The 18416-nt window shown below is 44.3% G+C and overlaps 1 protein-coding gene across 4 annotated transcripts in view; it reads left to right on the forward strand.

Annotated features, from left to right (window-relative positions):
- Window positions 1-18416, forward strand: part of KDM6A (lysine demethylase 6A) — a 317940-nt gene that overhangs the window by 180937 nt on the left and 118587 nt on the right. For all 4 annotated transcript variants that reach the window (XM_060234177.1, XM_060234176.1, XM_060234178.1 and 1 more), the window contains exons 8-9: window positions 6587-6621; window positions 9170-9263. In XM_060234177.1, the coding sequence (XP_060090160.1) occupies window positions 6587-6621; window positions 9170-9263 (129 nt within the window). The remainder of the gene's footprint in view (window positions 1-6586; window positions 6622-9169; window positions 9264-18416) is intronic.

The raw sequence follows: 18416 nt of genomic DNA on the forward strand, positions 1-18416 counted from the left end.
AAATACATAAGGAAGTCCATAATTATTTTGTTCTCAATGAACTTGCAGCCAGAACTGCGATAAAATCCAGATCCCAAAGGAGCTTGCAAAAGGATGTCTTCATGCAATGAGAAGAAGAAGATGATATTGGATTTATATCCCGCCCTCCACTCCAAAGAGTCTCAGAGCGGCTCACAATCTCCTTTACCTTCCTCCCCCACAACAAACACCCTGTGAGGTGGGTGGGGCTGGAGAGGGCTCTCACAGCAGCTGCCCTTTCAAGGACAACTTCTGCCGGAGTTATGGCTAACCCAAGGCCATTCCAGCAGGTGCAAGTGGAGGAGTGGGGAATCAAACCCGGTTCTCCCAGATAAGAGTCCGCACACTTAACCACTACACCAAACTGGCTCTCCTTTTTTCTCTCCTGTGGCAGAAGTCGATAACCGGTCCAGGGAATTTCATTTTGAGATTATCACACAGTGGATCCAGTGATATGGGATCTTTTCTTCTCATTGCATGAAGACATCCTTTTGCAAGCTTCTTTGGGATCAGGATTTTATTGCAGCTCTGATTGCAAGTTCTTTGAGAACAAGATAATTATGGACTTCCTTATGTATTTGGTATAATGAGAAGAGACTGTATTTTTGTATGGGACTTAATTGTATTGTTTATTACTAGGGATGGGCACAGACCAGAACATGCTGGTTTGGTTCATGAACAGAACTGGACTGGTTTTTTAAAATCCCCCCACAGGGCTTCGAGGCTCCAAAATGGCAAGTTGTCTCCAGATTCCAGATCACTCTCCTCAATGTACCCACCAAGTTTGGTCCACATTGGACTTCTGGAAGCTGAGTTACAGACCCCTAAATAAAAGTCATTCAGTGCAATGCTTTTCAATGGGATGTCACCTCTGCTGGTTCAGAAATGACAAAAACTGACCTGGGTAAGCTAGAGACCTTTAACGCACACAATTCCTCCCTAGGATGACCCTCCACATGGCCCACATGTTACATGCATGTTAGATCTGGGGAGATCCAAGTAGCAGGCCACCAAGCAAGGTACCTCCAGGAAACTGTTTTTGGGGGAGTTGTCCAGCGTCAATTTCAGACACTACAGTGTGGACCTCATTAAGCTACTGGCATCAGACTCACAGAGTACTTCCCCAGGGACCACCCACATGGCTGCAGATGGCTTTGTCTTCCTGGGACCAGCCACCCAGCCCTGGTGACATGATGACTGATTGGGGCCAAGCCTTCCATCCTACCTAGGAAGGTGACAGGGACAACCAAGCCTGGCAACCAGGACTCACTACATAGCTGTGGGAGGAGGCACTGGTGGACTAGCTAAGGGAATGTATGGGAATATGTGGCAGACGAGAAAGGGTGATTTTTTAGAGGAGCAGAAAGGGTTCTCCACAGCCGGGGAAGAGGGCAATTAGCCAAGCCCCCCCCACCCAGAAATCTGTAGGTAGTTTGGGTGCCTGAGTGGGAAAGGAGAGAGGAAACCCCTCAGGCAATGTAGGAAAAAATGGGGTGCTTTTTGGAGAAGCAGAAAAGGGACCCCACAGCCAGGGAAGAGGGAAGCTAGCCAAGCCCCCCAGAAATCTGTAGGTAGTTTGGGTGCCTGAGTGGGAGAGGGGAGAGGATACCTCCACCCCAGGCAGAGACTCAAGCAATGCAGGAAGAAATGGGGTCCAGCTAGACAGAGAAAAGATCTGTTTTGAGCCCCTGCAAACCTTGGGTGACTTTCAGATGTGCAGAGAAATATAAACAGCTTAAAAATTAGTGGCTGTTAAAAGCTGCACAAGAAAGTGATGTCTGTGCAGAAGGGTTTAAAAAAAACCGTATGGAAGAACTTGGGCAAAAGGACAGGCAATTGATCAGAAGTAGAAAACAATGGCTGTAAGGGTAGGGTGGGTTTCAGCTAATGGTGGGGAGTACACATTAAGTAGAACTATGTCAGCTGAAAGAGAGCAAATAAGGGCAGTTCTTCTATCTTCTATTTGTCCAGCTTTTTTGGGGAGCGGAAAGGGGACCCCACAGCCAGCATGCAGAGAAAAGGGCAGTTTTCAGAACCCACAAAAGTGAACAGTCCACCCCCAAATCAAATAAAAAACATGTTTTAAATGAAAAAAAATCTATCCATGTTTCTCACTCCTCACAGCAAAGAAAAAGATTGGTGGGGGGGAGAGAAATGTAGCTCTGAATGCAAGGGAAAGAAGAAAAAAAGAGAGAGGCGATGTTTTTACTCTGACAGTTTGTATAGAGGCCAAGAGATTCAACAGGTTTCTCCACCCACCCCAGTAATCCCCCCGCCCCAGTTCAGCAAAATATATTTTTTCACACGCAAGAAGAACAAGACTCACAAAAACCAGATGCAAACAGAGGACAGGAATGCGCCTCCAGTGATTCTATACATCCCCCGCCCCCACAATCTTGAGGAGGTCAGATTGATGCCTGTCATTGGAAATCAGACTTGACTGTCTGCTTCTGACTGTCACTATTGGTCCCTCGATGGCTGGAAATATCCCATCCATACCCACTTTTCAGTGCAAAACTACATGGGTGGAGTTTCCTTGCCGAGAGTGTACAAGAGATTCTGAACTGGGCAGAAAGTTCGGAGACTTCCTGTTCCAAACATGTGACTTTCGAACTGAGCTGTCCGAGCCTTGAACAAGGTAAAGTCCAGGCCAGGTTTTAGTTCGGGCTCAGGTCGGTGACCATCCCTATTTATTACAAAGTTACTTGTCACTATAACCTGATGGTTGTGTTTGTATTGCATATACCATTAAGTTCCGGATGTTGAAATGACATGGTTTAATTTCATCTAGATCAGAGGTGTTGAAGTCATTGTTACGAGGTCCGGATTTAACATAAATTTCACTTTGTTGGTCTACACCAGGGGTGTCAAACAAGCAGTTTGGAGGTCGAATCAGGTCCCTAGAGGGCTCCTATCAGGCCCCCAAGCAACTGGCTGTCATCTGATTCCTTCTCCCTTTTTCTTGCTTTCTTCTGCGTAACAGTTTGCCTTGCAAGGCTTGCTCAGTTGCACAGGAGCTAAAGTGCAAAACCTGTATTTTCTCTATTGGCTGAGGCTTCCCCCCCCCCCAAAAAAAAATCTCCTGGGGAAGGAAGGAAAGAGCCAGAACTTCCTTTGCTCAGTTCCCTGGATCCTATGGGAGAAATACAAAGAAAGCATCCTTAAAGACCAATGGGTGCTAACATTTTAATAATATTTTAAGTTTTTAAAAATATATATTTGTATTTGTGTTCTTTATAAAATGTATATGTCCGCTATCTAATTTTAAATAGGTACACACATGGCCTGACCCGACATGAGTCGGCCCAACAAGATCTCATTTATGTCAGATCCGGCCCTCATAACAAATGAGTTCGACGCCCCTGGTCTATACCATACGTGCCATAAAATGTAATATGAGGTACCAGAGATAAACATTTTATAAAGGTGATTTCAGATGTCGAATGGCAATAGCAGGTGAATGACAATAGAAGACTTGATTGGATTAGGTGTGATGTGCAGAGGGGTAGTAAACATGGAGGTACCCACATTGGTAGTGAGACAGGAAACCTAGGTCTCAGTTCTGTCCAGGAGGATGCCAAGAATAAATGGACAAAAAACTGATATTAGAAACCACAACATTCAGCTGCTGACCTAAGAGTAGCTCTTACAATGGAATTTCAAAGGGAGATTAGAGAGACTGCTAAATTGCAATAGATAATGAAGCTCAAGACAATGCATCCTGCTCACCTGAACTGAGAGCTAGTTTTCCTATTACCAAATCAGAAATACGCTGTTATCAGATTTTAACTCCCAATTCACAATTAATTGTGCCAAATTTATGGCGGCAGCTAGGAGAATTTGTGGGGATTATGCAAAGAAGGGGTCCTGAACTGACTGTTTTTTGAATATTTCCAAGCTTGTATTTTATCTTTTCTTAAATGCCTGAGTACTCTGTATACCATCACAAATGCAACTGAAACTGATATAAATATAGAGACCATGCATAAAGTTGCCAAATTTTGTTCCCATGCAATCAAATTGCATTTTATGGTTCTTACAAGTTAATGTCAAGGTAACAGATTGTAATTTTAACCAGTGTATTCTAGTTAATATTTCTTCTGGAGCTGTATAATTTTTAAATTTTAATTTTTTTTATTATATGTACTATATTTATTAAGCTAGAGGATGTTTGACAACTACTGTATTATTTGTCATATCTCATTATTCATACTAATGTCCTATGTTTTATTTTCACATTTATTTTTTAACTATCTTACGTTTTACTTATTTAGGTCCATCTTGATTTTTACAATTTTTATGTGGTTGTTGTTGGCCTGCATTGTGCTGTGTATTTGGTCATGGACCGTAATAAAGCAAACTGAACTGGTAGTGAGACAGGAAACCTAGGTCTCAGTTCTGTCCAGGAGGATGCCAAGAATAAATGGACATAAAAACTGATATTAGAAACCACAACATTCAGCTGCTGACCTAAGAGTAGCTCTTACAATGGAATTTCAAAGGGAGATTAGAGAGACTGCTAAGTTGCAATAGATAATGAAGTTCAAGACTATGCATCCTGCTCACCTGAACTGAGAACTAGTTTTCCTGTCTTATTACCAATGTGTGCTATTATCATTTGGCATCTGAAATCACTCCACTTCCCAAGATATAAGGACCAATCCAAGCGTTCAAATTTCTAATCAGGGTCTTTTTGAAAGAAAATTAAATCCAGATAGGAACAGAGTAATCCATTTTTTTTTACAAAAGGTTTCAGAATAAGCCAAAATAATTTATTCTGTGCAAATTGTGCTTGTCAAAAGAATCTCTCTCTCTGCCTCTCTCCCTCTCCTCCCCAAAAGAGGAGCAGCCTCAGAGAAGGGAGCAGGAGCTGTTTGTGTGTGAGAGTGAGTGAGTGAGTGAGTGAAAAAGGCTTGTCTTTGAATCACTCCTTCACAAAGCAGGAAGCAGTCACTGAGGGAGCTCTTTGTGTATATGTGAGGGGGCGGGCAAGAAGCAAACAGCCACTGAGGGAGCTCGGGGAGAACAAGCTATGGCACTGCTGCAGTAGAAGCCCTGGAAAAGGAAGTTCTTTGTGAACTGGATCTCAGCCCTGTGGGGGTAGGGTTGCCAAGCCCAATTCAAGAAATATCTGGGGACTTTGGGGGTGGAGCCAGGAGACTTTGGGGGTGGAGCCAGGAGACATTGGGGTGGAGCCAAGAGTAAGGGTGTGACAAGCATAATTGAACTTCAAGGGAGTTCTGGCCATCACATTTAAAGGGACTGCACATCTTTTTAAATGCCTTCCTTCCATAGGAAATAATGAAGGATAGGGGCACCTTCTTTTGGGGCTTATAGAATTGGACTCCCTGGTCCAATCTTTTTGAAACTTGGGAGGTATTTTGGGGAGAGGCACTAGATGCTATACTGAAAATTTGGTGCCTCTATCTCAAAAAACAGCCCCCCCAGAGCCCCCGATACCCGCAGATCAATTCCCCATCATTCTCTATGGGAATCGTTCATGGAGGTGCATACTGGCTGTGGGGGGAGGGGGAAAGCCTGTAAAACCGGGGGATCCCCCTCTGGGACCTGGGGATTGGGAAGCCTATGTGGGGGCCATATGCCTGACACCCCTGATCTAGATAGTCTGATAGAAGAACTGCCCTTATTTGCTATCTTTCAGCTAACATAGTTCTACTTAATATGTACTCCCCGCCCTTAGCTGAAACCCACCATACCCTTACAGCCATTGTTTACTACTTCTGATCAATTGCCTGTCCTTTTGCCCAAGTTCTTCCATGTGGTTTTTTTTAACCCTTGCTGCACAGATATCACTTTCTTGTGCAGCTTTTAACAGCCACTAATTTTTAAGCTGTTTATATTTCTCTGCACATCTGAAAGTCACCCAAAGTTTGCAGGGGCTCAAAACAGATCTTTTCTCTGTCTAGCTGGACCCCTCTTACAGATTATCTTCATTGTGGGATCAGTATTACAGATATGATTTCAGCATCTTCTGAGATAAAGCTGCTTTGAACTGTGTGCTTTTACGTGATAGACCCAAAGAGATTCTTCAGCTCCTAATGGAATTTTTGTCTTTCTGAGCAGCATATTCCCACGACAGATCATAAACTGAATGGTGACTTGCAGGTAGCTTTGAATGGTGAATTTAAATCAGTGTGCAGTTTTTACCACACAATTCCTCAACTTTGTTTATTATCTCTCCTGATTCCTTCCTAAGCCCTGCTTCATATATCTGGCCTTTTTCTTGTTCCTCACTGAACCTATGCTGTAATATACTAGGGAATTTGAGAGGTAATTTAGGCTGCGATTAAGCAGACGAAGATCATCCAGTAAATTTCATGGTTATATGTGTGCAGCCACAATTTTGGGAGGCTTGTGGGAAGGTTTGAGACTGGGACCATTTGAAACTTATTTTGTAATGGATAAGTCCATCTGTTGTCAGAAGGGAGACCTTTTCCTTCTACATGGTGTCACTCAATTTTGTTTCTGTACAGAGACATGAGGTTATACAATATTGTACTTATTTCCCTTGAACTTACTGTTCCTTATATCTTCCCTACTTTTGCAGTTCGGTTTCACATTGCCCACTTGTATGAAACCCAGGTAAGTGTTATGCACATTTTGGTTGCTAAATCTTAAGTATGAAATCTTGTAGACTGTAACTGAACTGAAGAAAGTGATTTTCATGAAGTATTTGCTGTAAATGAGAAGTCTTACTTCTTTTCTCAGTCTTACTTCTTTTCTTACTTCTTTTTTCACTGATTGTTTTGAAATAGTGCAGTACTTCACAGTATTCAAAAAGTATTGCCCTTGTTGTAACAGCCTATATTTGTCTTCCTTGGTGTCAGTACCAGTACTCCCTCTAAGCTGTGAAGTCTTGTGAGCAAAAATTCTACTTTGTGAGGCATTGGCATTAAAGTTATGAGCTACTGTGTAAATCAGTTTGTTTTGTGGCCATTTTTCCTGAGTGAAGACAAAAATGTGTGAGACTGAGGCTAAACTGAACTGGCTCACACAAACTCAGCTTAGAGGGAACACTGGTCAGTACATAACCAAATGTGGTGTAACTCCATCCACTCGGTGATCCATGATTGGCTGAGATCACTCCTGATAGGGGAAAGAAACTCTAACAAGATTTTCCCCTCTTAAAAAACATCTGTTAAAGCAAGAACAGATAGAGAGTAGAAATAAGGCAGCAAACAGGATTAAAAAAAAAGTTAAAGGTTCTGTTTTATGGTTGGGTTGGGGATATTATTCTTACCCCAGCAGTCTTTCATACTGAAAATCAAAATGAGTAAATGTTCTGTACAGCTCCAACAGCAAGCAAACTATAACCTGGTTTTCCTTCATTCGGAAACCAGTTGTGGGAGGGGGACTGACCTCCCTCTGTTTTGGTATGTGATTATGTAACTAGAGGCAAAATACAGACCTTTTCTATATCTCCCATTGCATACCCCCCCATATATCAGTCTCTGTGCCTCCCTTGCAAACTGAAAGTCAGTGAAGTTACATTCTACTTACTATGTGTTTGTGTTTAATGTGTTGCTTGAAATAACTCCTAAATTTTGAAAATGTACCATGATATCATTCTTGCCCACAAATACGTGTGAGACAAGTGTGAGAACTACCAATTTTGTTACTGTTCTGTATTAATTTCATGTGGAAAATGAAAGCATGTGTGTCTTACATTATGTTATAGTCAATAAAAATGGGGGAGTACAAGGAATTTTGTGTTAGGTGGAGGGGGCATGATTCTGTGTTGTTGGGGGCTTCTATAGACTAATTTTCCCTTAATCTATTCAACTTTGCCCAACATTCTGTGTCAGCTAGAGCATCCTGTGTCCTCATCAAGCAATTTCAGGAGTTTTCTTTTGATTAATTTACAGATGTGTTTTGCAGGCATGGAGAGTCCCTCAAATACATAAAAGAGCCAGATTTGCCTCACTTTATTATTAAATACAGTGATTCTTAAAATATAAAATAAAATCTAGCATACAGTTTGCTCCAAAATTATTTTATATCCTTTTTAAAAGAGGATTTGCAGTGCATTGGGGCAAAAATGTAAACCTCCATCAGTCTGAAAAATCCAGTATATTAGAAGTATTAGTATTGCTCTCTTAACACTTCCTGTTTGTAGCTCAGACTAAATTGTCATGTTCTGTGATTTCAACTCATTAGATAAGGATCTTGATCTTGGTTTATTGTATGTGACTTGAATAAACATACCATATTTGAAGAAAGCACAATTACAAATAATTCAATAATGTAGAAACAATAATAAAGTTGGTCTAAGGTGCCTCACTAAAAACTGTTACAAACTAATTGTTTTATGTCTACATATACATATATCTAACTTGGGATATTGTATACAATTTTTGTTTGTATTATTCTTCCCCATCATTTACTTGTGCCTTCCTAATTCAGTGTGTTTCCTAATGAATATCTAGATCTCATTGCCTGTGATGATTCAGCTAATCTCCTGGCCTCAGTACCAAGCACAGAATAAACATGTTACATGATCTGTTCACTGTTTGCAATGCTGCTCTCAAAAGGCAGATGTTGTTTAGACAATTTACAACTGTTTGCAATACAACAATATTTTAAAATCTCAGCTACAAAGAGAGGAAAATAGTGTCCTCACACACTCCCTATACTTTTCTCTGTTGATTTTTGTGTGCTTTGTGAAAGAGTTAATTAATCCTAGTTTGTAGAATACTAAAATACAGCTAGTTGAACTGAATAGCATTATCTCTGGTGCCCTGTTTAATGGGTCTCATTGATTTCCCTTAGCCTTTTTTTCTTTAGCAACCTATATCAATAATGCCTCCACACTGGAGTAAAGTTTGGACATTCAAAATTTATGAGGTGGATACCACTGTCAATAGCACAGTACAGCATCCCAAATGTAGCAGAATAAAGAATCACAATCAGCAAAATCAAGAGAAATGATAGACCTACAAATCACTAGATTAAATAAATCTGAATTGACTGTTCTTTTTGCTTCTAATTGCATTGATGCTGGTATTTTATTGGTGAAAGCAGCATTCTACTGCAGAAGCTATTGTTAATATTCATTTGTGTTTTTAATTGCAGTACTGCCAACCTGAGTTTATAAATTAAAGTTGTAATTTGTTTTTTGCTCTTTTTAAAGAGAAAATATCACTCTGCAAAGGAAGCTTATGAACAACTTTTACAGACTGAAAATCTTTCTGCACAAGTGAAAGCAACTGTGTTACAGCAGTTAGGTATGTAAAAGACTGGGGAGGAGAAATATATATAAAACGGTGTTGTTTGTTATGTAGTCTGTTGCATTGACAAGACATTTCATCATATCGAACTCAAAATATAATAAGTTTCCATTGGAAGGGTATTGGTTCCAATCTAAGCATAGGTGGACAGTGGCATACAATATCGTATGTAAATTTGACTCAGTCAGACTCAGATTAAATAGGGACTTTGGATAGTTATCTCATTACCAGAAGTAACTACCTTTGCCTTTCAGGTATTCCATTCAGATTCATCAATAGAAGGAAGTGGTCACACCCATCCTGGATTGCGCATTCTACCTTTTTCATGACTTTTGCAACTGCTTTGAATTTACTTGGCACTCACTTCCTGCATCCATTCCCCCCTCCCTCCCCATCCCACTTGTATATCTCTGGCCAGTTTCTACGTACTCTCCATGCATCTGATGAAGAGAGCTGTGTTTTTCGAAAACTTATGCTACAGTAAAATTTGTTAGTCTTAAAGATGCTACTGGACACTTTACTAAATTACAGAGGGGTTTGCTTGTATTTATTACCATCTATGTTAACTTATTTTTCTATGAAATGTTCAAAATAAAGTTAGCATTCATAGTATACAAACATGAAACTTAATTGCTTTAGCTGCCCTTTAGTTTGTTACCACTCTTAGATTTTTATTTTATGTTAATCTTGGGACCCAAGGTATAAACTACAGCATAATTATAAATTCACAGGACTGTGGAAGAAAATTGTGCGGATACATTAAATACCTCCCTGAATAACACTCAAAATTGGCATTAATTGGAAGCAACTATCACTGAGACTACCAGATCCCTAGCAAAATGCAGCGGCAGATTTCTGGCTGGCAGAATAAGCCCTTTCTAGCTATCTCAATTTGGCTGGTTGGAACAAATCATTTGGTTGGGTACAGCAAATTTCAAGCTGCTATAGTATACTTGCTTGTTAACCCTCCCAAGGAAAAAAAACCAGCTATACTACTTCGGCATAGGGGTCAAAGTGACCCCACATTTCAGCAAAAAGCAATGGAAACCTGATGGCTCTCTCACTCATGGCATTACCTACTAAGAAAAAAAATTGGGCCTCAAGAATAACTTCCTTCAGAAATTAAGGACAAAGGAGAGACAAATTTGGAATTGGGATCAAAAATACCCCTAGTTGAAAACATAAAAAACCCCCACAGACCTGTAAATAGGGTTAAATTGACCCTACCATTTTTAAAGCAGAAGATATAGTTGGGAATCTATAAAACTGTTTATTTTAAAGAAAGCAATCATTTTAACCTTACACACACACATAGACCAAATATGTAGCGTTCAGAAGGTGCCTCAGGGTTGGGAAATTTGCAAGTGAACAGTTAAGTGCAAGTGAACAGGTGGTTATGGATCATCTATGGGTCAACTTTACCCCTGTAAAGTTGAGATGATCAAATGAGGTTTGGAATATATGAAGAACAAAGGGAACCAGTCAGCTCAGTGGACAGGTGACTGGGGTTATCTGGAGTACTTACCCCCACACACAGACATGTAAAGTTGAGAAGATCACTCTAAGGTTTGCAAAATTTGAAGGGCAAAAGGGAAGTAATCAGAAAACATGTATCCAGGAGGACAAAGGGAAGCAATTAGCTCAGAAAACCAGGGATCATCTTGAGTTCCAGACTTCATGGCTCCTTCAAGTCTGGAAAATGTGAGATTCAGAGGATGCCTTCAAACATGTCCTGGCTTGTCGTGCAATGGGGTATGGAATGACCCCCATTTCAAAAAATGTAGTGTGGTTCAATTTGAGCTTTTTTCCCCCATGGGGCTGTGGGCATTGACAGAGCACAAACACAGGGCTTTTACCACCTCCTACTCAACAATTCAGGTTGCAAAGACTACTTTTGCTTGGGGTCATTGCAACCCCCAATTTGAAAGTGTTCTAAATCTTCAAAGCCAATAAAAGTCTTTAGATATAAATTGTGAGAAAAGATTTTTTTTCTAGTGTTTGCTCCACCTTTCTATAAAATGGAGATAATGGGTCCATCTATGTAAACATGGGAACAGTGCTAAAATCATTTTTTCAATATTTTGGGAGTAAATAGTACTCTGTTATTTTCAAGTCAAGTCTATTGGGGCCAGATTGACCCCATTTCCCCTTTTGATCAAACTCAAAAAAGAAAGGCAGTGGGGAGGGAAGAGAAGGAGTTCAGGTCACTGCAATTAATTGAGGAGAAAATTCAACAGGAGTTGGGTGCCTGTAGAAAGCTTTTAAATGGGTAAATCAGTTTCCCCCCCCATGACTCCAGGGTTGACCCCCCCCCCCCCCCGATTGCTTGGGACAGTTAAAGATGGCTTAAAAAAAGAGATGGAGCTTTTCTCCATTATCTTCTTCGTGGTCTCTGTGCAGTCCCACACATGGGTTTTCCCGCTGGAACGAACCCGACCTCGGAGAATTCAAAGCTAGCCTTAGGCGTTATTTTTGGCGCGCACTTCCTCCCGCCCTGGGGAGCAGGCATCCACTGCGCATGCCTGGAGCGGGGGGAAGGCGCTCCACCCACCAGTTTCTTTCCGACCGCCGCCCGGGATAGTCCTTCCTCGTTGCGTCTCCTCTCAACTAGCCTCCTCAACTGTTTTTTTTCCGCTACCGCTAACGTCTTTCTTCGTTTTTCTCCACGTTTACTTCTGTCTGGTATAGTATAAAAAAAAAAAAAATTCTTTATATATCCTCCTGTTTCCTTTATCTCTCCCCTTTTCCTCCTTCCCCCCCCTCCCCCCGGGCGTATGGAAGGAAAAGTAATTAAAATCACTTTTAAAAAGTGTATTCGCTGTGGGACTAAGATCCCCTCCTCAGACGGCCACGCTTTGTGCTTAATTTGCCTGGGCGACACCCACAGGATTGACGCTTGTGCTCACTGTGCCCAGTTCGGCAAACAAGCTAAAAAGAACCGCGCCGCTAGACTGAATAGTCACCTACTGACCCAATCTCTGCGCCCGGCTATGTCTCAGTCTTCTGATCCGCAGAAGTCTCCACAGAGGGTCGGTACGGTCCAGGCAGCTTCTGTGGCTATGACTCCCAGGAAGCTTAAGCCCTCAAAACACCCGAAGAAGCACCATGATTCCAAGAAACAACATGGTGACTCGACGGGAAAAGAGAAATCTTCTTCGCCTCACCAGTCAGCTTCGGATGCGAAAGCCGCCTTAGCGGTCTCTTCACTCCGAGTGCTCACGGCTCCAACACCGCCTCCAGTCCTGACTCCGGTAGATGCTATCGAATCCGAGGTCATCCGAATTGGCTCTCGTTCGCCTTCAATACAGGAATTCCTGCCGGAGGACCTCTTGGCGAAGGAACCTACACAGCCATCTTCACAGCTTCTTCAGCAACAGCAACTGCAGCAGCAAAAGTTTCTACAGCAACAGCAACTGCAAAAACAGCTCGACCTTGACTCCTTCCGGGACGTTACTGTCCCTCGTACCTACAAGGACGCTATGGTGTCTCCACTTCGCTTCGACTCTCCACGCCATCGAGACCACGCACCCGATAGACGTCACGGAAGATCACTCTCTAGGGACAGACATCTGGCGTCCCCCAGAATGAAGCACCGGTACCAGACATCCCCATACCGGGAGAAGACCACACGATACCGTGAGCGATCCTTCAGTAGAGACGAGGGGAGTCGGTACTATAGCAGATCACGCTCTCCATCCCGCTGCTCTTATCCGCGCTATACGCCGTCAAGATCCCCTTCTATAGAATCCTACCGCACCCGTAGACACCGTGACCCACGGCACCAGGATGTGGGACATCGAGAAGGGTACCACGGCCGGTATCAACGACACGACTCGTCTAGGTACCAACAACAGGACCCGGCACGGTACCAGCAGCAGAAGGAATTGGGCCGGTACCAACCACAGGATTCAGCACGGTACCAACAACAGCACAGCCCAACACAGTACCAACAACAGCAAAGTCAAGCACGGTACCAACAGCAGCAAAGTCCAGCACGGTACCAACAACAGCAAAGTCCAGCACGGTACCAACAACAACAAAGTCCAGCACGGTACCAACGCCACCTGTCATCTCGCTCCGAACATGCGGTATCGCCTCGCCATCGAGTTCCAGTCTCTCCTACACCGTCAACATCCAAGCAAACTAAACCGCCCTTACCACCGGATCCCGAGGATCCACGGGACGAAGACGAGTCAGACCTTGAGGCTTCAGACTCTTCACAGTCCTTATCTCAGCCGGCCTCCCCAGCCTCTGACATAGTCAAGCCTGCAGATCTCTCTCCCTCAGAAGGGGCCAAGTCCTATTTGGACCTCATAACCGACATGGCCACAACTTTGAACATTAAGTTAACCACCGACCTTCCCAAGGTTACCGATGTCGTCCACGATTTGATCAATGCAGACCTACCTGCTACTTCATCATTGCCCATGCTTCCAGTACACTTAGAGGCCCTCAAAGAGGCCTGGGATAAGCCAGCCTCTATACCACCAACATCCAAACGTGTCGAGTCACTGTACAAAATTCACGCCCCGGAGTCAAAATTTTTGTTTAACCATCCAGCGCCTAACTCTATGATTGTGCATTCGTCGTCAAAAACTAAGCAAACACGCCACCCTGTACCACCGGAGAAAGAGGGGCGTAAACTAGATACACTGGGGAGAAAACTTTATTCAATCTCCACAGCATCAGTAAAAATTAATAATTACATGGCTCATTTTGCGGCATATGCACACAACATTGCAGCACAGCTCACCACTCTGGTACCATCGCTACCTGAAACATCACAACGACAGGCCACCAAACTGCTAAGAGAGCTCAATCGTCTTAGCAAGCAACAGATTAACACTGTTCGCCACTCAGTCGGATGCACATCCAGATCAATGGCAACCGCAATAGCTCTCAGGAGACACGCCTGGCTTCGCTCATCCTCCTTACAACAGGACATTAAGTATAAAATAGAAGATCTCCCATTTGATGGGCAGGGCCTGTTTAATGCCACCACGGATGACATCCTTACCACCGTGGATGACAGTAGGAAAAGGGCGAAACGACTGGGGGTAACCCAACAGCAACCTCAAGGTAACAGGCAGAGACCTTGGAGGACCCCCTTTTACAAGCGCACCAGATCTCCAAAGCAATCTGATTACTGGAGAAGAAGGGCACCCCCTGCAAAGCAACCCTTTCAACAACGCCAAAGACCGCAAGCTCCCAAAAAGACCACTCCTCCAAACAAGCAGTCTCTTTGACTTCACCTCCTCCACTCCCAGACTCCTCCCCTTCCTATCGACCTGGCAGTCCATAACAACGGACTCTTGGGTTCTGCAAATTGTAAAGAAGGGTTACTTCATAGAGTTCACCTCACAACCAAAGAACTCGCATTTCCTTGTAACCCCCCCCCTCACAGGCTCTAAAAGACGAAATCAACATCCTTCTGGCCAAACAGGCCATAGAGCCAATCCCCCCCCAATACCATCGCACGGGGTTTTACTCCCGGTACTTTCTGGTACCGAAGAAAGACGGGGGCCAGCGCCCAATCCTGGACTTACGCAGACTAAACAAATACATACGTCCCACAAAATTCCGTATGATTACCCTACAGTCCACACTGCCACTCATTCCCAAGGACGCGTGGATGGCCCTAATAGACCTGCAGGACGCGTACTTCCATATTACCATCAGCAGCTGCCACAGAAGATTCCTGAGGTTCGCCATAGGGGATGCCCACTACCAATTCAGGGCACTCCCCTTCGGCCTATCAACCGCACCAAGGGTCTTCACAAAATGTATGGCAGTGGTAGCAGCGTTCCTCCGTCAGCGGGGCATAGCCCTTTACCCCTATATAGACGATTGGTTGATGGTGGGAACCTCGGAAGAGCAGCTCAAGGAGCACATTCAAATAACACTTCACCTCCTCGCTACCCTAGGGTTGCAGGTCAACCACCAAAAGTCTCAACTCTCCCCCTCGCAGACAATACAATTCATCGGGGCATATCTATCCACCACAGACCATATGGCATACTTACCCATGGACAGGGTCACGACTATCCAAACCCTGGCCAACAGTATAATCTCCCATCCGACACAAACAGCTCTCGTGTTTCAGCGCATGTTGGGTCTGATGGCAGCAACAACCGCTGTTCTCTCATATGCTCGGCTCCACATGCGACCTCTTCAACTGTGGTTCGTCAAAACCTTTCACCCACAGAGGCAATCACAACGGACGCTACTTTCAGCTCCCAACCACATTCTGCCATCCCTACAGTGGTGGACAAGCCAGCACAATCTTCTACAAGGAATGCCATTCCTGAAACAATCACCTTCAACTGTTGTCACCACAGATGCGTCGAGGTGGGGGTGGGGAGCTCACCTCGATTCTCTGATGGCCCAAGGTCAGTGGACGGCGAACGAAAAGCTCCTGCATATCAACTGTCTCGAGCTCCTTGCTGTTCACAGGTCACTGAAATCCTTCCTGCCATCTCTGCACGGTCGCCACATACAAATAGCATCGGACAATGTGGCGACTGTGTTTTATATCAATCGGCAAGGAGGGACCGCGTCCTCCCGTCTCTGCAAGATGGCACTACGCTTGTGGCATTGGAGCATCGCCCACAAAATCCATCTGACTGCAGTGCACTTACCAGGAGTGCAGAATACGCAAGCAGATACTCTGAGCAGGATGACAGTGAACGATCACGAATGGTCTATCAACAGGAAGTATCTCTTCCCTGTCTTCACTATGTTTGGTGTCCCAACCATAGATGTCTTTGCGTCCCCGGACAACGCTCAATGCGACATTTTCTACATGAGAGGCCCCCCATCCTCCCTGTCACCAGGGGATGCGTTCCTACAAACGTGGAACGGCCCACTTCATTTCCTTTTTCCACCGATCCCGCTCATAACAAGGACAATTCAGAAATTGCAGCTGGACCACACGAACTGTGTCTTGATCACTCCTTGGTGGCCGCGCCAGGCGTGGTTTACCACTCTACTCCTCCTATCGAACAGGACTTATCACTGCTTCCCGCAGGTACAGGATCTTCTGTCACAACAGAAGGGCAGGGTCCTACACCACAATCCTTCAGTCCTCAAATTAACAGCTTGGAAGATCAGTTTTTAGGTTTTCCTGACGATGTCAGACACATCCTTCTAAACGCCAGGAAGCCTTCTACTAGGAAATCCTACACAGCCAAATGGAAACGCTTTACTCAATATGCCATGCGCAATAATTTCCACCCTGCGTCCTCCTCCATCTCGCAGATCCTTACTTACACCGTCTCTCTTTCGGAATCTGGCCTCACTTACTCCTCACTTAAGGTGCATCTGGCCGCCATCTCCGCCTTCCACCAGAGCATAGAGGGCCGCACAGTATTCGCACATCCTGTTACGAAATCCTTCTTGAAGGGAATTCTCCACCTTAAACCGCCGACGAGGCAATTCTGCCCTACATGGAGTCTATCTGTCGTGCTCAGTCAATTGATGAAGCCCCCCTTCGAACCAATGGGGTCTATCCCCCTGCACCTTTTATCGTGGAAAACAGCCCTGCTAGTTGCACTCACCTCAGCTAAAAGGGCCAGTGACATTTGCGCTTTTCGATCTGATCCGCCCTACACTGTCTTTCATCACGACAGAGTGGTTCTGAGGCCGGACCCAAACTTCTTACCTAAAGTGGTGTCACCCTTCCACCTCCAAAGTGTAACCACTTTGCCATCCTTTTTCCAACACCCCTCGGACTCGGGACAGAAATCCCTCCATAACCTCGACGTGCGTCGAGCCCTTGCCTTCTATTTGGACAGGACTGCTGCATTCCGTAAAGATACCGCATTGTTCGTTTCCTACGGAACCCACAAGAAGGGACAGAAACTCTCTATACAGAGACTGTCTAAGTGGCTGGTTGAGGCTATATCACTTTGTTACAAGTTAGCTAAACAACCAGTTCCAGAACCTCTAAGGGGACACTCTACTAGGGCACTAGCCACATCCTCCGCCTTTGCGAGGGGCATACCCGTTGAAGACATCTGTGCAGCAGCAGTGTGGTCTTCATCGTCCACCTTCGCCACGCATTATGCTATGGACATTCATGCAAGGCGAGATTCTTCCTTCGGGCAAGCCGTACTCCGCTCCATTTTCAACTGAGATGCCATGCCCTCCAATGGTGAGTGGAAGTACCTTTATCCATCTGTTATGTATAACCTAACTTCTGAAATTTCTCTTTCAGAAACAGCACCCACCTCCGTGCAGGTTAGCTTATCAGTCACCCATGTGTGGGACTGCACAGAGACCACGAAGAAGATAAACAGGTTGCTTACCTGTAACTTATGATCTTCGAGTGGTCATCTGTGCAGTCACACACGCCCACCCATCCGTCCCCGCTGCTGTTTATGCGATTCTACATTTCTCAGACTATCTTGCACTTAACAGCGGCTGGAAAGAAACTGGTGGGTGGAGCGCCTTCCCCCCGCTCCAGGCATGCGCAGTGGATGCCTGCTCCCCAGGGCGGGAGGAAGTGCGCGCCAAAAATAACGCCTAAGGCTAGCTTTGAATTCTCCGAGGTCGGGTTCGTTCCAGCGGGAAAACCCATGTGTGTGACTGCACAGATGACCACTCGAAGATCATAAGTTACAGGTAAGCAACCTGTTTTTCTTCCATTTGTTGGCAGGTGTTTATAGAGTGGTGGAGCTGGATAGATGTCACATTCAGGTGTTCCCTCTAAGTTGAGTTAGGGTGCATTCACACTACACTAAATGTGTTTTGCAACTGGATTTTTACTATGTAGTGTACAGAGGAGAAGATCCTAAGCATTATAGAACATAGGGAGAATGCTGTGTCCCAGCCAGCAACCTATTTTATTTCAGAATAGACACACACCGAGCAAGGTTTTCCCAGATGATTTCATCTGTCAGATTCACAAGGGGGCATTTCAAATATTGCGGTCACAAAACATTCAAGAGCTTTAAATGTAAGAAGTGTTTGGAATAGTACTTCAGAATGTATTGGCCAGCGAGTTTCTTTGAGAACTGGCAAATAAGTTTCCAATATGTAAATCCTTTCAGCAGCCTTGCTGCTGCATTGTAGAAGAATTATAGTTTTTTGGATGACCTCCAGAGGCAGCCCCACATAGAGCTTGCTTAAGGAGTATAATCTGGTTGTGAT

This window comes from Heteronotia binoei, chromosome 3, assembly GCF_032191835.1.
Source record: "Heteronotia binoei isolate CCM8104 ecotype False Entrance Well chromosome 3, APGP_CSIRO_Hbin_v1, whole genome shotgun sequence".
NCBI classification, from domain to species: Eukaryota; Metazoa; Chordata; class Lepidosauria; order Squamata; family Gekkonidae; genus Heteronotia; species Heteronotia binoei.